The sequence below is a fragment of the Ostrea edulis genome, chromosome 7 (genome assembly GCF_947568905.1).
Source record: "Ostrea edulis chromosome 7, xbOstEdul1.1, whole genome shotgun sequence".
NCBI lineage: Eukaryota > Metazoa > Mollusca > Bivalvia > Ostreida > Ostreidae > Ostrea > Ostrea edulis.
The window spans coordinates 19593759-19615235 of NC_079170.1; the positions used below are offsets into that span (position 1 = coordinate 19593759).

The window sequence follows — 21477 nt, forward strand, 5'->3', positions numbered from 1 at the left end:
GGTCATTCGGAGTTTACTCAATTTTAATGGGAGAGATAACTTCACACTTTTCCGGTTTTTCTTGGATACACATTGAATAGCTCAGTCTGTGGCTTTGCGTAAGTTTGGATAACTTAGATACTGGCAGTAGTAAGTACATCGTATTGAATTTTTCTTTCTCAAACACACACAGCACAATAATATCTCGGGAATGGGGTCGGCCTCCCTGATCTCTGTTATGAGTACAGGTACTGTACTAGTAGGAGAGTGCCACTATTTAGGCTATGGATAGCTTTGTTGTCCACATAATCTCGATCAATCTATTCATGAATTATGAATATTTTGTTGCGTTTTAATGTTAATACAATTTTTTAAAAATTATTCAAATTCTGGACACTATGGGACCGTGCTGACACTAAACTGGTCCAGTGCCATCTCTATATTTAGCTATATAACTTTATAAAGCTATTTGAAATAGCGTGATTCAGCTAGTTTAGACTGATATTACTCAAGTGCAATAGCATAGCCAAAATGTCAACACAATATGAAATAAATTTTGAACATGTTTATACAGTTAACTTTACCAGCTGTTAACCACAAGACTGTTCTAATCACAGGGTTTTGACTCAATTTGTATCTGGACAAACCGGTATATATAGAGAGCACTCTATATACTAGATATACTAGAGTGCTCAGAATCGTGTCAAACCCCTGTGATTCGAATTAGTCTTCATAACAATATGTATGTGGTTTTAAGAGTTGTCCTGAACATTGATAAAAAGAGAATGCTATTGTGTTGTTAACTGTCCACTACCCCATGTGCATTGAAGCATAGATAAGTATGATGACTAATGTGGAATCTGATTGCCAGTCCATTATTCTGTAATTTTTATTCTATGCTGAAGATTGAAAGATTGGATAATTGCATGTTGCTTTTCCTCTTAGTAATCCTAAACATTTGACAATTTTGAATCAATAAGGCATAGTTTTGGAAATATTTTATGGTAAAATTTGATTGATTTGATAAAAGGTGTAACATAGCTAAATCAAGCTATTTCAAATAGCTTTACAAAGCTATATAGCTAAATATAGAGATTGTGCTAGACCTATTATTTAATGTTGGACCCCATGAAGCTAATGTTTCGTAATTATGTTTAGAGAGGGGAAAGTGTTAGTATTTTGTGGGTGTATATTATTTTAGACAGCCAATATGTTTTATAGTGTCTTGTATTTTAAAGGGACTGCATGGTTCACGTTTTTTGAAGAAGAAAAAATTGATTTTTTATTTGATATGTAAGTCATCTTAACATGTCTTTTGGACTTTCTTGATGCATGGATAAGAGCAATATTTTAGTCTTAACTCTGTGTTATGTAAATAAGACTTGATCGAGTCTTGTATACATGTATATTTGCAAACTAGTGAATTTAAATGTTAATTTTGCACAGATTTTTAAATGGTACATTTTACTTAATAAAGATTACTTGAAATGTGATATATCAAAAACATAAAACTTAGAATGATAACAAAAAAATAAGGTTAAAATACCTTATGATAAAAGCTCATTGATAAGAAAGTTCATTATTTGTTGTGTATAAACAAAGATTGGAATATCTTATTGTTTACAAAGTTTTGAAAATGTATGTTAACCATTCTAAGTTTATGATATATATATCATATTTCAAGTATTCTTTATTAAGGAAAATGCACCATTTAAAAATTGGAGTTTGACCCAAATTTGAAAACTTTAACCAGAAATTAACATTGTCCATAACTATTGAATAGGAGTGTTTTAGCTTTCATGTTTCATGTACATGCCATTCCTTGTGACGAACCTTTCTTTTGGTACCAAATTTTGACCTTGGATTTTGGCCTACTTTTATGAAAAGTTAACATGGACAATATCTCCTGAACTGTTTAAGCACGTTTCACTGTTTGTAAAATGTAGATTGTAAAACTTAGTGTTATGGCTGACTGAATTAAATCTTGATTATATCTTAATTGTTTAACATCCCTCTTGAGAATTTTTCACTCATATGGAGACACTGCCAAGACAGCCGAATTAAGGGCTTCCAATTTAGGCCTATGCTCCGTGATTATGGCAGTGAGGGTTCTTTAGCGTGCCACACCTACTGTGACATAGGACATCTGTTTTTAAGGTAATCTCTGAGGACCCGTGACATTTACACCTGATGCCTAGCTTTTGGAGATGGAACTGTCACTACCTGTTTTAACGACTTAGGTCTGTTGCGGACGGGATTTGAACCCCGACCTTCCACATGAGGGGCGAATGGTCTACCCCTAGACCACTGCAGTGGTTTTGTATTTTGTCTAGCTCTCGGTATATTTTATTGTGTTAGATCTATATTTGAAAGGTATATTAGCATGATTAGTTTGAAATAAAGTTCATCTAGTTTGCCACATCTTTTTCAAGAGATTGAAATTACAATATTTCTTAGTTTAGAATTCAAAAATAATATCCACCTTTTTGTCTAATATACATGGTTTGCTTATACATGTATGACATCTCTCAAGTAGTCTGAGGAAGGTAATTGTGACTTATTGGTAGGAGACATACATGTATTTGCAATATTCTCACACTCTCAGACTATTAAGCTCAATTTTGTCCAGTGTGCTTTCAGGCATAACAAGGAACATAACACCCCCCCCCCATTCTCCCCACCCCTTAGCCCTCCCTGTACATCACTGCATATTACTTCTTACATGTACCAGTGTCCACAAAACCTTCGTGATTCTTAATATAATCCTGGAACTTCTAATATCATTGTAATGTATAAACAGCTTGATAGAAGAAGATTTGGGATAAATCAGGAAACATTTGTCATTAATAATTTGGACAAGTTTTATCAGATGAGAAAGGAAATGGATTAGAAAGAAAATTCTTGTTTGCGAGTTAGAACGGAAATGTTGGTACTTACTTAATGAATGAAAAACAACAAAAAATCTGGTATGTTGAATTGGACAGGGGGGTTGAAGTGGCTTTATTAAAATTGCACCATGGCATGTACTTGTGTGTAAATTTTAAATGCATTGTTACAATATACAGAACCAGCTGATAATTTCAATGAATATCTAAAGTCCAAAACAAATGAAGTTGATCTCTGTGATACGTCTGTTTTGGAAAAATCAATTTTTGATTTCGATCCTAATCTAATAAACCAATGCAAAGCTTGACCCCAAAATTAATTAGTGAATTATTTATTAGTTTGTAAACATGTCGTTCATGAAATGAATTTTCAAAAGGTTAAATTATGTGAGCTAGCTGTATTTACAATATTTTTATTAGAGGGTTACAGTTCTGTACACGTAGCTAAGCTGATGAAAGCTTTGATATCCCACAGGAGCCGTAATATTTTACTTGACAAATTCACAATGAATTTTAATCTCTTGCGATATATGTGAGTTGAATTATTTTGATGGTTTTTCTCATGATTCATAATATGCATTATCATCCCACACATTTTCATCTTATACACGGATTGATCACCTTATAGTGCTCAGCTTTTATATTATCATATGTATGTTTCACGAGCAATTATATCGCTTGGTTTCGAATTTACTATTAATGAGTGCTCTTTCATAAGTAAATTTGAACCCAAGCAATATAATTGCCTGTGGTATTGATACCTGTAATTATGCAAAATTACCTGAATCATATGAACAAAGTATGCATTCAGCAGGTGAATGGTATTACCTAAAATACTAGTAACATTTTCTTGTATGCATTTAAATTATAAGATCTGCATGAGTTTTTTAAAACAAAATTGAACAAGTAAATATTTATTCGCTGGATTCTTGATCAAGGTGTTCATTATCTAGGACATGTTGACTTTGTACTGCAGTCAAACTTTATTAAGTACCAACCTTCATTGCAAAATTGTTTGTAAGTATATTAACAGCACTTGGCTGAATTTCTTTAACAAAACATTGGAAGTGTGCAGTTGTAACTGTCAGATATGTGTGCTGCAAGTACTAAGTGTTGACAGTTTAAACTGAATTTTCTGCCGCCGGTGAAGAGCTGAAGACTCACTGCTGTTAAGTGTTTATGCTATATTGTATGTCGTCACCACACGTGTGAGATCTGTCACTCTGGGATGTTGAGGTTTCTGTGTGAAGGAGGAGAAGTATGTTCAAAGCAGGAAGAATGTCTGCTTTCCGGTTGGTGAACTGAGGTCTTTATTCGAGGTGTGTAATGGACTTATCTTCTCATAATGTGAGTGGGCTGTATTGGTCCGAGGGATGTTCGTTTTCTCTTTAGGTATAGTATATATTGCCCTGATATATAATCAGTGTTGCACAGTGACTGTCATTGTCATTTTTGCTCCAATTTTCCAGCTGTTGTTCGCTGGTAAAATTTAGATAAACATTTGCATCAAGGATGTATAATTATATGTTTGCAACAATTAAGCATTAATTTGCATAGATTATGTGACAACGCACTGTTTTCATTTCAATCATTTGGCTATTCAGAGAGTCATTGTGGAAGATATGGATGATTGTGTTTTTAACTATATTGCATAATCATGATGTATGGACACGGCCTAAAGCTAAAAATTTAAGCAGAATTTTATGTATGTTTGTCATAATCATATATGTCTATCTGTAGTTGAATACATGGGTATATTAGGAGTGTAATGAGGCTTAATTAATGGATCAAATTTTCTGGTTTAGCAAAGGCAACTTGCTTGGACCATTTAATATATGCATCCCATGGGCAACATGTATATCTTGAGGGTTTGTGTATAAATTGCAAATTTAAGTAATTAATACATGTACATTTCATTTTTGAAAATACATGAGAACATGAATTCCGATCCTTCACGCTAGCATATATTTCATGGAGTGCATTAATGATGCTTTAAAAGTATTCTAACATAAATTGTTGCAGCTCATACTCTCACATATTCTCAAAAATGAAGTTAATATGTCTTATATTTACATTCTGCTGTCAAATAGATATGTTATGTTTATGAAGATTGATACGCGCATTGTTCACAACTACCGTACATTCAGAAGGAAATGGCTATCATTGCATATCAAAGGCAAAAACTATAAATTGAATGCATCGAGTTCTAATAATGGAGGTAGCAATATTTTTGTTACTGTTTTATCATTTACCCATACAGAATGGATTTTTAATTCAGAAAATGTCAAGACTCAAGACCTACCGGAATTTTAAATGGCTGCAACTTCAATCCCCCCCCCCCCCCCCCCCCCCCCCGTGTTTGATATGATTTCCATATTTTTTACATTATTTATCTCTAAAGTAAAGTTTATGCCCTGGCCCCTTCAAAGAAGAGGGGCATATTGCTTAATTTGCACTTGTCTGTCGGTCAGTATGTCAGTCGGTCAGTAGACCACATGTTGTCCACTCAATATCTTAACCATTCACTTGATTGCAATGATGTTTCATGTGTATAAGTTGGTTTTGAATAGAAGAGGATCTCTATTGATTTTTAGGTCGAAAGGTCAAGTGTCAATCCACTTTGGATATAGGAAGCTATATATTCTAGGCTCAATATCTTTAGAGAACTCTTAAAAATTTCCTTAACAGACATCAATCTTGATACACTGGTACATCCTAAGGAGTTGATGACCCCTATTGAGTTTAAGTTTGCATGGTTAAAGGTCAAGGGTCAAACTGGACATAGGAATTAAGATACTGTCTGTGCAATATCTTGAGAACCCTTTGTTTGACAGATATCAAACTTGGTACACTGGTACATCCTAAGGAGTAGATGGCCCCTATTGGTTTAGAAGTCACATGGTCAAGGGTCAAACTGGACATAGGAATATACTGCCCACTCAGTATCTTGAGAACTTTTTGCTAGACAATAGACAGACATCGATCTTGGTACACAAGGACATGACACCTATTGATTTTTAGGTCACATGGTCAATGGCCAGGCCCGGGGTCAATCATAGGAAGATTTTGACCACTCACTATATCTAGAATTTTTATGGCTCTTCTATCAATTATTTGATGCATAACCCTATTTAATTTTACACCATGGTGGACATATATGTTTGACAAACATTTCTTGTTTTTTTTTCAAAATGCACTTCCTCAGTATCCCCAACCCCACCCCCACCCCCACCCCCAGATCAGGGTTAGAATAGCTAGGTCCTTTCAGTATCCCTTAAAAACCCCTCTCTGCTTAAAGGTCCTAATTGCCGAGCATTATTTTTGCAACCCTTTACCGGCATAATGCTTGTATAGCTCTCCTATAAATTTATTCTCTTTAGAGAAGTCGAGTCAGGCATAGCCTACATCGACTTCTCTTCACAAGCATTCATGTTTTGATTCTGGAAAACGTGTAAATGCCGGAGTCGGTGACGGTTTATGCTTCAACTGACGTTTCGACTCGGATGTGCCTGGATTTACGCAATAGACAATTTGTTTTCAAACATTTAACAGCAATGCACAAAACCGTCACAAGGAAATCAACACTTACTTGCTTTTAATCCATTTTCAATATGCCCCTGTCCCGGGTTTAAATCACAACTCTGATTACGTCAGCCTGCTTTTATCTTAACTGGTCCCCTTTTGTGACTGCTCCCAAGACCAGTTAACGTAAACCCGGGACAGGGGACATGTTGAAAGTAATACAGCTAAGTAAATATGAACAATTGGTAGAGTTCATGGAAATTACCACGTGATCAGATAGACTAATAGCTTATTAGCAGAACACTAGACAGTTAATATTTACTAGCTTGTACCTTCAGTTATATGTTAATATATGTGGTTTACTCTAGGACAATCAAATCGCATAGCTTATAATTTTCTTTAACATTTCTACAGCGTACATGTATGTATATCACAACGACACAAAAATTGCATCAAATCTGTTGAAATCTTAGATAATGGTTCGTTTTGGATGAGTGACGTGCTTTGATTCATAAAGTTTTAAAATTATCTTTATCCGTCTCTCTAGCAACATCATCTGTATAGCCAACAGTATTGAGGTATGATGATGAATACAGAGTAACAATGAACTATACATTGTATTGTTCCATTAACTATATATACTAACTACTATGCTAAGTGTTTTGTGTAATTATGACAACCTAGCTGTTTTTATCTAGTATCGATTTCCTCAACACATATTTCTTTTTATCGGTCAACAGGGGATGCTTACTCCTCCTAGGCACCTGATCCCACCTCTGGTGTGTCCAGGGGTCCGTGTTTGCCCAACTATCTATTTTGTATTGCTTGTAGGAGTTATGAGATTGATCGTTGTTCGTTATCTTCACCTTGCATTGATCAGATGGGTTTTTTAAAAAACATATACTAGTAATATATGATTTAAAAGAAAATAATGATCTGACGATAGGTACGATTTCTTTCATTGTATTTACATTGTATATGTTTCTAACATAATGTACGATTGAAAAGAAAATAATGATCTGAAGATAGACACGATTTCTTTCATTGTATTTACACTGTGTCTGTTTCTAACATAATGTATGATTGAAAAGAAAATAACAATCTGACGATATGTACGATATCTTTCATTGTATTTACACTGTACCTGTAGAATCCCAATTCCATCCTTCCTCCTGACGTTCAGAATAAAGGAGAAATGGCTCACCAGTCGGTGGACTCTTCTGCATGCGCCGTCACAGACAGACAAATGGCTGACCAGACGGTGGAATCCATTGTATGTGCCGTCACAGACATAGCTTTGAAGTCCGAGGACACAGCAACAACAGACGAAATTCTCCTCGTGGCTGCTCTTGACTTTGGTACGACCTACTCCGGAATAGCGTGGTCTCACACTCACGAATTCGAAAAATATCCCCTTCGGATCAGTTGTCTCCATTGGTCAAGCATGCTTGGTCCGTCGCAAGCCACTTACAAAACGCCGACGTCTCTGTTACTGAAATCAAATGGAGAAATGATAGCGTTTGGATACGAAGCGGAGGAACAGTACGCAGAATTGGCAGACGACAATGCCCAGTCTGGATATTGCTTTTTCAAACATTTTAAGATGTTACTCTACGAAAATGAGGTACAGTGTAAATATCTATGCATAATTTATTTTGTCGATAAAATTTATATTCATGTATTTATATTAATCAATGTTTGTCAAAATATATAGTTTTATGGTTTGTAGGGAGACGAAATAAAGCCTCATTCCCGATGCTTTAAAGCAAGTGCTTGCTTTAAAATTCTCAAATAAGGAAAACAAATCAAAGCAGGATAGCCTAATTGTTCATAAATCTCCTTCACACACCCATACGTTACAATTTCTGCCTCAAAATTGTTAATTAAATCTAATTTATTTGGTTTCTGCTTATTTAAGTAAACTTTGACCAAATGCAAAGTCATAGTGTCTAATTACATTGTAGACCTTAATACACTGGTTTGGAGCTTCCCCTCAATTCTCTGTAGGAATTTTGCTCTCCCAAATGTCACTTTTTTCCTAATTAGAAAGGCCCAGGCCCTTGAAGATTTAAGAAAAGAATTGTATACAATTGTATAACCCTTCAGTAAAATGTTCAAAGCAACAGCGATCCTTATTGTGACTGGAAATATTTTCTAGATTCTGCGCAGTGATACTGTCCTCGTGGATGATGAAGGTCATCCAATGCAAGCGAAAGATATTTTTGCACAGAGCATCAGTTATATGAAACGCCGTCTGCTGGAAGACTTGAAATCTAGAGGAAACATGATAAGAGAAGAGAATATACTGTGGGTCATCACGGTTCCCGCCATATGGAATGATGGCGCGAAACAGTTCACACGGGAGGCGGCGGTGAAGGTAGGCATAGAAGAGTACCACAAAGTGGAACGTTTTGTATAGCACGATATACTGGCACACTGTAGTGCTGCACGCACATGCGTGTGTAAATTTCTTGTTCTACTGTATTTCTAACATTTACTTTTCATACAATTGCAAGAACTATATGCGTAGGTGTTGGGTACGTTTGTTTGAAATATTGTTTTGTAGCCACACCCCTTGACTTGAGATTAATAATCTTTGAAATATCAATGTAATCAAACTTCAGACGAAAAATAAATTCTTCCAAAGATTAAACTAATAGCTATGGAAATATTCCAAAATAAATTGTGCAATGATTTGTTACATTAATTTTTACGATGGGATATGTAGGCTGGCATACCAAGGAAAAGAATGAAGCTGGCATTAGAACCTGAAGCTGCCTCAATATACACCATGAAAGTCCATTCAGAAAGATCAAAAGATCAGTTACCACAAATTGGACAAGGAACTAAATACATTGTTCTTGACCTTGGAGGTAATGATTGTGAAGTTCTTTATATAACATATCATCTCCATCATCAATCACCCCTTTGAGATGGCCGATGATTATAAGTATCCTCTTTATATAACATATCATCTCCATCATCAATCACCCCTTTGAGATGGCCGATGATTATAAGTATCCTCTTTATATAACATATCATCTCCATCATCAATCACCCCTTTGAGATGACCTATGATTATAAGTATCCTCTTTATATAACATATCATCTCCATCATCAATCACCCCTTTGAGATGGCCGATGATTATAAGTATCCTCTTTATATAACATATCATCTCCATCATCAATCACCCCTTTGAGATGGCCGATGATTATAAGTATCCTCTTTATATAACATATCATCTCCATCATCAATCACCCCTTTGAGATGGCCGATGATTATAAGTATCCTCTTTATATAACATATCATCTCCATCATCAATCACCCCTTTGAGATGGCCGATGATTATAAGTATCCTCTTTATATAACATATCATCTCCATCATCAATCACCCCTTTGAGATGGCCGATGATTATAAGTATCCTCTTTATATAACATATCATCTCCATCATCAATCACCCCTTTGAGATGGCCTATCATTATAAGTATCCTCTTTATATAACATATCATCTCCATCATCAATCACCCCTTTGAGATGGCCTATGATTATAAGTATCCTTTGCGATATTTTCCAACAAAATCTGATAATCATATCATACAAATGTAATCTTGATTTCTTCAATGACGATGGACACTCAGATAGATACTGGATAGATAATTGTATGATATTTATTCAACTTTTTACACCACATCAAACAAGAACTCCTTTATGGCTTGTAATGTATATTTTAAGGAGGAACCATTGATATATCACTCAAAGAGGTAACCGAGGATATCACTATTAAAGAAGTCCACCGTGCTAGTGGTGGCCCGTGGGGAGGACGGGAAGTTAACATACAGTTTATGAAGTTTCTGGAAGAGCTGATTGGAAAAGACGTAATAAAGGAACTGAAAACAACACACAAAGCATCTTGGCTGGATTTGGAGAGGGAAATCGAGTTAAAAAAGAGAAATACAAAGGGAGATAATAATGGCAGAGTTCTATTCCAAATTCCTGCAGAACTGCAGGAGGTTTATCAAAGCAAAACTGGCAAGAAACTGATAAATGCAATTGGGTTTGAAACAAAATACGCGGGGAAAGTAGATGTTAAACGCAATTGTCTACGAATAGATAAATCCATCATTGAAACTTTCCTTAAGAAATGCTTGGACAACATTGTTAAGCACACAAAAAGCCTGCTGGCGAAACCTGAGGCTCGGGACACAAAATACCTCGTTCTTGTGGGGGGCTTTGCCGAATCTGAGTTTTTGAAAACTGAAATACCAAAGGCACTTGGCAATCTTCAGATATACATTCCAGACGATCCATGGCTAGCTGTTATGCGCGGGGCTGTTATATTTGGACAAAATCCATCCGTCGTCAAATCCAGAATTTCTAAATATACCTACGGAACCGCTGTCATAAGATACTTCATCGATGAGTATGATGACCCAGAGCAGAAAATAAATCAAGATGGCAATCCGTACTGCAAAAATGTATTCAATAAACTCGCAGAAGTTGGTCAGTCGTTTGAAGTTGGTGAAACGGCCGAAAACGAGGTCTACGCACACAGAGCAGATATGACGAAGATGAGAATAAAAGTATTCAAGTCTAATGAAGCGAATCCTCGTTACGTTACGGATGAAAACTGCAAACAGATTGGAAATATGTTGCTCGATATGCCCGGCTATGGAGTTGAAAGAAAGGTAACTGTGTCGCTAAGCTTTGGTGAAGAGGAGATTACATGTAAAGGAGTAAATGAGGCCACTGGAGAGTCAGTTCATGTGAGGTTAAACCTTCTCTCTAACGATTAAGTAATGAAGATGATACGGTTAAACGATATACAGTGAAATCCGGTTAATCCGTCATGCACTAGGAGACAAAATATCTCTCTGAATACATAGTGAGAATGAAAACAAGCGTTGGAATGTCCAGTGATACGGTTTACACAGGTGTGGATTAGGCAGTTTTCACTGTATATTACATCGTGTATTCCAACGCCACGTGGCGTCATCTCACAACCATTATTGTAAATTGACAGTTGTTTATTCATTTTTTTTGTATGATATTTACCGATGTAGAATTGTATTTTTCACCATCATTATACCCATGTTTATAGGGGTATTGTTACTAAGATAGGGAGAGGTGGAAAACGATATAAAACATGGTCATTGTTCAGATAGAGGTGATAAATAGAATACCCATATCTATTGTAACTGAATCATATCTTACTCATTGTGTGTTTCTATCCCCCAGAAAATGTTCCATGACACATAACTCGTTTAGCAAGAGGAATATGTCATACATTTACACACATATACTACCGTTGTAGTCATAGACATCTTTATAATTTTGCAAAACGTTCAAATCTTATTTAACTTGCCTTCTTACACTAAAACTCCTTTTATATCGATCGAAGTATTTCACACCATCTCATTCCACAAGTTTATTGTTAAAAGGATATTGAAAGACTGCATAAACCTTTGATTTCAAGACAATTAACATGAACAATGAGAAGGTATGTGATAATTATATTAGTAATACGTTTACAGAGATGAACGGAAGTTAATGAAAATGTTACTCAAACAAACCTCCCACTTATACAGTCATGTACACTGCCCAGCATGAATAAGTATACACATAAGCAAAATACACATAAATAAGTATACACATACGCAAAATAGCTTTCGACATTTTAACAACGTAAAAGGTGTTTTTTTTACCGAGGCAGCTGCCTCGGTTGCCTCAATGGAAGCTACGCCACTGCAATATAATGAAAAAGAGATGAATTCACTGTGTATAACTTTCAATTTATCTCAGTAAAATAATCAGTTAAGGGTACAACTTCATTATATGTGAAACAATAATGGACTTTCAACGTTTTGGCATAGTCTGTTAAATTGTGATATTGATTTATTTAAGGTGAAAAATAAAAAGTTCTTATAAAAGTACACATTAAATACACAATAATATATATTAGTGATTAATTTTGAATGGTTTCCAGATAAACGTTTGCATATCTCGATTTAGAAAATTCAGAAAATGAAGTATTTTGATAAAAAAAAGGGATATAAAAAGTTAAAAGCCTAATGTTATCTATTTATATGTAAGAGTTATGTATTTTGCATAAGAAAATCTGTATCTATGATGTAATCCATATTTTGTATGTGCGCAATTAACTTATTTTGGTGAGTGTATACTTATTTATGGTGGGCAGTGTATATATGCAGTGTGGCTTTGTAAGTTTTTCCTCATCACGATCATCTAAATGGTGTAAAACGTTTAGTGGCTACTTTTTATGTTTTAGTATTTCATATATCATAGGAAAAGTGTGGTTACATTTGTATCAATATATTATTTGGTCTACTATTTGGTGCAAGTTGAGAATTCAATGCATTTGTGAAATGATTTACTAGACTATGATCTTTACGATCTGTAATGTTGATTTACCTTTTAATATCTCTACCTCAATTTAGCTCTTTTTCTGTTTTATCCCCTTCTTTATATATTACTTTGATATTATTTTATTCCATTATCTTTTTTATCCACATTTAGACCATATAACTTCTACATATTTCAATATATTGTAAAGAATACTGTATCTTGATATCATAAGGAATCTGAAAAATAAACAGATTATGAAATATTTTTTATACTTTCTTTTCTCCACTCATGTACAGATTACCAGCGTGCCTACTTTGAACCAAAACTTTATTACATGTATAAAATTACGTACAACTTAAACTTTGAACGTATCATAATTACATAAAAAAAATGATAATTTTATGAAGATCTTTATCCAATTATATGTAATTGATTGATTGTTTCACGTCCCGTGGAGAATTTTTCACTGAGACGTCACCAGCTTTAAATGAAGCACCATTCAGACATATGCTTAGCGCTCAGGGTCGTCGCAGTGATGCTTCTATATCGTGCCAACGCCTGTCGTGACACGGGACCTCTGTTTTTAACGTCATACTCAGTAGCTGACAGACACGTGATTCTCACTTCTAAATACCGAGCATTTGGTGAAGGAGCAATCACTACCTATGTTAGCGTCTTAGGTTTGACGCGGCCATGGCACGAGCGGGACTCGAACTCGTGACGTCCCGGTTACTAAGCAAACGTTCTACCATGACCACCGGTCTCCAATTATCTGTACATGTAAGATATCCAATTATATGTAAGATATATAGACAAACAAAACATCGAAAACACGTCATTTTGATAGGTATATTTCTTACGTTATAAACAAATACTATATGATGAATAAACACACAGGATTGAACAAAGTACATGTACACTCATTGTAATTCTCAATTCGAACATGCATATATCTTAGCAAAGATAAAAACAAACTCTCTCTCTCTCTCTCTCTCTCTCTCTCTCTCTCTCTCTCTCTCTCTCTCTCCTCCCACCAATGCACATGCACTGATTGCAAAATTAGAGTTATCTCGGTTAAAATTTCCGAATAGCTTTGACATTTTCATCGATTTATTAACTAATTAAACACAATAGACGAACAAGAGGCCCAAGGGCCACATTGCTCCCCTGAGTTACCATGACCCATATCTGAAGACTTTCCATATATATTTGCATGTAAAACCTTAGTCCGTATTGTGGCACCAACCTACCCCTGGAGGCTATGATTTTTACAAACTTGAATATGCACTATGCCAGGAAGCTTTCATGTAAATCTCAGCTCCTCCTGCTCCTTGGTTCTTGAGAGGATGATTTTTAAAGATTTGTTCTATTTATTCCCAATTTCCCATGTAAAACTTTGATCCCTTATTGTGGCCCCAACCTACCCCCAGGGGCCATGATTTGAACAAATTGGAATCTGCACTATGTCAGGAAGCTTTCATGTAAATCTCAGCTCTTCTGGCTCATTGGCTCTTGAGAAGAAGATTTTTAAAGATTTTCCCTATATATTTCTAGGTAAAACTTTGATCCCCTATTATGGCCCCAATCTACCCCGGTGGCATGATTTGAACAAACTTGAATTTGCACTATGTAAGGAAGCTTTCACATAAATTTCAGCTCTTCTGGCTCATTGGTGCTTGAGAAGAAGATTTTTAAAGATTTTCCCTATATATTTCTAGGTAAAACTTTATTCCCCTATTGTGGCCCCAATCTAACCCTGGGAGCCATGACTTGAATAAACTTGAATCTTCACTATGTCAGGAAGCTTTCATATAAATTTCAGCTTCTCTGGCCCTGTGGTTCTTGAGAAGAAGATTTTTAAATGACCCCACCCTATTTTTGCATTTTCGTAATTATCTCCTCTTTGAATGAATTTAAAGATTTTCCCTATATATTTCTAGGTAAAACTTTGATCCCCTATTATGGCCCCAATCTACCCCGGTGGCATGATTTGAACAAACTTGAATTTGCACTATGTAAGGAAGCTTTCACATAAATTTCAGCTCTTCTGGCTCATTGGTGCTTGAGAAGAAGATTTTTAAAGATTTTCCCTATATATTTCTAGGTAAAACTTTATTCCCCTATTGTGGCCCCAATCTAACCCTGGGAGCCATGACTTGAATAAACTTGAATTTGCACTATGTAAGGAAGCTTTCACATAAATTTCAGCTCTTCTGGCTCATTGGTGCTTGAGATTTTTAAAGATTTTCCCTATATATTTCTAGGTAAAACTTTATTCCCCTATTGTGGCCCCAATCTAACCCTGGGAGCCATGACTTGAATAAACTTGAATCTTCACTATGTAAGGAAGCTTTCATATAAATTTCAGCTTCTCTGGCCCTGTGGTTCTTGAGAAGAAGATTTTTAAATGACCCCACCCTATTTTTGCATTTTCGTAATTATCTCCTCTTTGAATGACCCTGCATTTGAATAAACTTGAAAGCCCTTTACCCAAAGATGCATTTGGCCAAATTTGATTAAAATTGGCCTCGTGGTTCTTGAGAAGATGAAAATGTGAAAAGTTTACAACAACGACGACAGACAACCGACAAATTTTGATCAGAAAAGCTCACTTGATCCTTCGGCTCAGGTGAGCTATAAAGAGGTTCCAATAAGAAAACGTCAATCAAGTACAATGTTCATTATATTACAAGCAAAAGACAGCTCTCTCCCGATTAGTCGGCCCTAAAACACACAAAAAAATCGAATTCCATAATTACATGCAGTATGTAATAGTATAGATGTTATCTAGGTAGAAAACCATGATTTCCTGAATTTTCCGGTGTCGTTCATCTATTAAACAATATTTGAATAATAATGACTGCACATTGTATATTGACAATCACAGATTTACTTCCATTGTTATTACGAGGAGACTTGTGTATATACAAAAATAGCTATACAATAAACATGAAGAAACAAACAACACAATACAATATGTATATATCATATTTATGTAAAATTAGTACGTAAAGGGACTGGTTCGCGATTTGGGGGGGGGGGCATTTCATATGTTAAACATTAAATATGTCGTATAATCAAACATTTTAGCGAGATTTAATTTTGGCATTAGCGAAAGTTATATGGTCCCTAAAATTAAACACCGCTAACAATTTATTCCATATCGGAGGTAATAGTTACCTTACCTGAAATTATAAAGTCGTTAAAATTATCTCTCGCTAAATATATATACACTGTACCCATTTATATGGAGAAATTGCAAAATTTGTGTCTGGCTAAAAATTCCACTTCTACTGTATAAAATTTTTAAAGTTGACAACCAAAACTTGAACCTTCTTAATGCAAGGATAAGGGCAATATGTTAGCCTTAACTGTGTGTTCAGTAAACAAGGCTCAAACATTGTTTATGTTTACAAACAAACCAGTGAAATGTTAATTTTGTCATTCAAAGCATCCTCATTTTGCACAAATTCAACTTTCAAATTGCCCATTTTACCTTTGAAAAATACTTGAAATATGATATACATTTGAAAATTATAAACATAGATCGATAGCCATATATTTTCAATTTAACTCTGTAAACAATAACATACCTCAATCTTTGTTAACACAACAAATAATATTCACTCTATAATGAGCTTCTGTCGTTACATACTTTTGTAGAACCTTTTAAACACGTTACAAAGTAGATTTTCATCATTAAAGATGAAAAACAAAATTGGGGGGGGGTCGTGATAACTTAAACATACCTCCTTCACTGCACCACGACTGCAGGAACTTGATGAATATAAAACGTTATCATTAGTTTTGAATTATGCATGAACATTTCAAATTAAACAATACATCGATAAAGAAATGTTAGAGCTTCATTATTGATTTAGTAGAATTCTATGGTGATTTTCATCTATCGTAATAGTCTCGGTCTCTTGACCTTGATTTACGTTGAGAAGGTCGGTCATATCTATCAAAGTCTCGTGACCTCTCGCGATATGGTGGGGGGTCACTGTATCGTGATCTGCGATGACTGGAACGGGTGTTCCTCTCCTCGTCAGAATAATCATCACCGTCGTAACTACGATCTATGTATCTTTCACGTGATCGACTGTGACGTCGCTCCCTCTCACGATCATCGCGATGCTGATGTCGTCCACGATAACTATCGCGATGATCGTGTCGCAAACCGTCGTCGCTGTGGTATTCTCGTCGATTTTCGTAGGTATGCGGGTCCCTTGCCCGTGAAGACCTCTTTTCATTTCTGTAGCTGTCCTTCTTGCTCACAAGTCGAGCATCATCACGAGAGTAAGATCGAGGGTAATTTGCGCCTCGTTTTCGTTTTGGACGATAATCTAAGTCATCTAAGTGTTCATCCGACATATGATGTGAAGATGCATGTCGATCTGAGTGGGATCTCACTTGGTAGTCTTGTTTGCTGGTCACGTGGTTGGATTCAGCGTCATCGCGAGGTGGATCATAGCGACTGGCCAGCGTCGGTCCTGTGTAATTAGAAGAGGAAACATAGCGGTACTCTAGTGGTATAATCAAATGTCTTGTGTGAACTAATGACTAACTGTAACACTTGAATTACCAATCTCTACCCAGAGTTGTCGTTCCTTGCTCTCACTTACACCTCTGTCAACGTTTCAAGGGTTTTACAAGATTTTTGTAAAATGGCACGTATGCTCAAATAAAGTATGGTTATGACTTCAGTTACAAAAATATACGTAAATAAATAAATATTGAGCAGATGTCAAGTCTTTTTGTGACACAAGAAGCATTGACTTGGGTTGAAACGTGGATATTGGATAGTTCTGTTGCACCAGGCCTATACATAGGTACATGAAGAATATATAGTAATGGAAAAAAATCTACAAATAGTTGCTTGTCCTACATTTTCCCGATATTTTATAGAATAGTTCTCCGTTTTATTAGCCGTAAAAAAGTGGATTTACATGTGGACTAACATTGCTTATTTTGAGACGTTAACAGAGTTGTAAGTGAGTGCAAGGAACGACAACTCTGGGTAGAGATTGTTGAATTACATTCCATTTACCCTATCTGTTTCTACATGAGTTATAACGTAAATAATGAGTTTTCTTTATATTAACTAAACAATGTGGAAACTTGCAAATTTATTTACTACTGTCATAAATAATCTTAGTGTTAACACATTCAACTTTTTCTATTAATTTCAACTGAAGTTAAAACTTGTATTGTATACCTATATGTAATTTCAGGTCTGCTCGACGCTTGGCTTGTTTCTCGGCATATCTTCTGCAGCAGACGATTATTATGATGAGAATGACTATGAAAGTAAGAGCTCCGAGACAGATACCGATGACTGGTCCAATTATAGGGCAGCAGTAACGGTTTAGACCAGGTCCGCAACAACCAAATGCACAGTACTGCAGATTTCGGTAGATACTTCCGGCGCTGTAGACTCCACCGGAACTCGTGTAGCATTGCTCTGCATTCAGACCTGAGTTCAAAAACAAACATTGATTTCATTCAGTATTCTTCTGCTCTATACCCCAAGTCACCGGTAATTCTGACCCGCTCATGTTCAGGAGATGAAGGTTATCACAGCACAAACTCTCGTGTGTGTATTCGGTATGTGGGGCAGGAAAAATGTTGGTAGGTTATCAACATGTCACACATATTGCACCCATGATGAAATCAACACCCCTTCCTCACATTTCAAATGGGAGTATTCATAAACTACGGCAGTGCTTTGAAAAACAAGAGTTGTCAGAAAACAATAAAGTTTAATTGCCGGGGAGTATGACATTCTTACCTGTATCATATCCTCTGCATGGTTCAAAAAGTGTTTGATTGATTGATTGAATATTGTTTAACGTCCCACTCGAAAAATTTTCACTCATATGGAGACGTCACCATTGCCGGTGAAGGGCTGCAAAATTTAGGTATATGCTCGGCGCTTAAGGCCTTTGAGCAGGGAGGGATCTTTATCGTGACACACCTGCTGTGACAGGGGACCTCGGTTTTTTGCGGTCTCATCCGAAGGGCCGTCCCATTTAGCTGCCTCTTACGACAAGCAAGGGGTACTGAGGACCTATTCTAACCCGGATCCCGGCGATGTTTAAAAAGTAAGTTAAAGTTTAAGGTCACTGGATCAAAAGCCCTGGGACCAAAAAAAAAAAAGTCTGGCCATGAGACATCTGTATTTGAAACATCAAACGTCACCCACCCACCCCCTTGGTTAAAAAGATAAGCCAATGTTATTTTTTTTTTAAGTCTGTCAAAGTCCAAGGTTAAGTCTAAAGTCTTAGTACTTAAAAGACATATCTGGACATAGAGCATCTATACGTGAAATATCAAAGCCCCGTCCTCCTTGGTTGAAAAGATATAGCCAAGCTTAAAAGTTTATGAAAAGTCTGTCAAAGCCAAAGTCACTCGGTCACAAGTCTTGGTATCAAATGAAAGGCCTAGTCATGAGAGATTTCTATTTGAAATAACAAAGCCTTACCCACACCCGTTCAAACGATATATTCAAGATTAAAGTGTTTCCTTTTTAAAGTAAGACAGACACTGGGGTCTCTGAACATTCATACCGGCGAGCTAATAACGAAATGAAAAAACAGTTCGTTGTGGTGACTTTGGTAAAATACACTACTGCTTAGTGAACATACATTTTAGGATAATATTACAAAGAAAATATATCACTATTACATTCAAAGAAACCGAATCCAGATTTGGAATCTCAAATCTTTCATTTTTCCTGGATTTTTATAAAATCTAGACACCATGAATCTGATATTGTATGGGAAATTGGGTATCCAAGATGATTGCGGTGATTTCGCTGTGAAGAGTAATGCAGTGGGAACTTATTGTTTCCAAACGACAAATCTGCAAGGAACAAAGTAACTTGTGAAGACTATCTAAATAGTTACACTCCAGATGCTAGTATCACACTTCTATCTAAATCAAATGCTTAAAAGGAGAATTTTAAATGAGGTTTTAGACAAAAAATCAAAGGTCAAGGTCACAGTGATTGAATGTAACTATGAAGTGAAAACAATAAAACGAACACCATTACACTATTCTGTCTCAAACCTGTTACAACGATAGCAGGCAGAGTGAGAAAAATCCTATTGATGTCCAGCTCAAAGGTCATGATGCAGGTCACATTCAGTTTTCACCCAAAGAATTAATATCCAGAAAATAGAGAACTGTGTGGTGTCTTTTAGAGGGACATGGACATGATTTGAGCTGAAAATTTTCAAATTTTATTTTTCCATTTTCATTGTTTACAATGCTTAGATAAAGTATTTCTAATGGTCAACCAAAATTTGAATATCAGTTGTTAAGTTACAAGTGAAATACAGTACTCACAATTCCCTGTTATGTAAACAAGGCTGTGTCATGTTTTTGTTTACATATTGATTGCAAATGCTTAATAGAAAATGGCATGTTAAACAAAATTAGATGTGCCAAATGCTAGGAACTATTCAAATGTGTTCAGAATTAACTTGTAAATTGACAAATTTGCTTTAAAAGAAACTTTTATTTGTATATTTAACCTATGTAAACAAAAACATGACAAGATCCATGTTTACGTAACACAGAATCGTGAGCTGTTTCTCCCATATACCCCGACAGCTGACATTCAAATTTTTGCTGACCATTACAAATACCTTACTTAAGCATTCTAAACAATAAAAATGGAAAAATAACATTTGAAAAATTTCAGCTCAAATCGTATCCATGTCCCTTTAAGCCCGAATATAAATGTACGCAGTGAGAGCAATGTCTACACATAGCCTTTTCGTGTGGTGTTAAACAAACTATTCATGTACCTTGGAGAATAAAAATGTACGCACAATACACATAGTGTCCTCGTGCAAACACATGCACGCATACGGTGAATACAGTCAATGTATATTTATGACCATAACTGTGTCTCATAGAACAATTACAGGTGCGTCATTTCAAATTATTTGGTCCTTTTCAGACTGGTAATTATGAAAAAGACAATTTTATTGGGTTGTACTCCGATATCATTTTCAAAGTTCTATGCACACAGGTTGTGTTAAATTCAAATAATTACAATCATACCTGTCCTGTGTAGCCATAGGTAAAAATAAGTGGCTTACCCGAGACACAGCAGATCACAATGGCTAAGAGTGTGTACATGTTCCTCTAAGGTAGATCTACATGCACGTTAGTTTTTATGATTGCTCCTTGGTCAGCATAAAATATACACTTTTTCTTCATAGAAAATTGCTCATGATCATGCTCCTCGTTTTTTTTTTAAGCCGCCATTTTACCACAGGTAAGAAAATCAATAAAAGGGACCATGTCAAAATATGACGTTATATTTTTAACATACTGAAACGTGTCAAAAGTATGTTTCGACACCTTGGCTAGCGGAGATGGACAAACCCGTACAGAGGCAATTATTGAAAACTCGGGTTTTTTTCAATTTTCTCCGTCGATCGATATAAAAATTTCTGACAGGTTTAATTTTCATTTTATTTTTTTTTTTTTTTTTTGTTCTGTCTTTTGAAAGATTCAATTTTATTTCATCTTGCTAAACCTTTTTTGTTTGTATACTTTGTAACTTATTTACTGTAAACTGCTTGTATCATTTACATGTATTTTTATTATTATCATATTTTTCCTTATCTTACATGTTACAGATATAGTGCTTTTTAACAATTATTCATACTGTGGTTTGAATTTAATGCTTAAATTTCATAGTGAAAGAT

The 21477-nt window shown here is 35.5% G+C and overlaps 2 protein-coding genes across 4 annotated transcripts; one reads left to right on the forward strand and one right to left on the reverse strand.

Moving 5' to 3' along the window:
- On the forward strand, positions 1-13018 carry LOC130047890 (heat shock 70 kDa protein 12A-like). 3 transcript variants are annotated; one of them, XM_056143610.1, is made up of 5 exons: positions 1-129; positions 7537-8010; positions 8545-8763; positions 9115-9259; positions 10121-13018. In XM_056143610.1, exons 2-5 carry the CDS (start codon positions 7582-7584, stop codon positions 11179-11181), a joined length of 1854 nt encoding a protein of 617 aa, XP_055999585.1. In that variant the 5' UTR covers positions 1-129; positions 7537-7581; the 3' UTR covers positions 11182-13018. The 3 variants fall into 3 exon arrangements, with proteins under 3 accessions (XP_055999585.1, XP_055999584.1, XP_055999586.1); XM_056143609.1 differs by lacking the exon at positions 1-129 and adding an exon at positions 3584-4211; XM_056143611.1 differs by lacking the exon at positions 1-129 and adding an exon at positions 3587-4183.
- A 568-nt stretch (positions 13019-13586) lies between these two features.
- LOC130047892 (serine/threonine-protein kinase fray2-like) lies at positions 13587-21058 on the reverse strand. The gene is made up of 3 exons (XM_056143620.1): positions 20863-21058; positions 17970-18227; positions 13587-17244 (listed from the first exon to the last, which is right to left on the reverse strand). Exons 1-3 carry the CDS (start codon positions 20900-20902, stop codon positions 16652-16654), a joined length of 891 nt encoding a protein of 296 aa, XP_055999595.1. The 5' UTR covers positions 20903-21058; the 3' UTR covers positions 13587-16651.
- Positions 21059-21477: the final 419 nt, after the last annotated feature.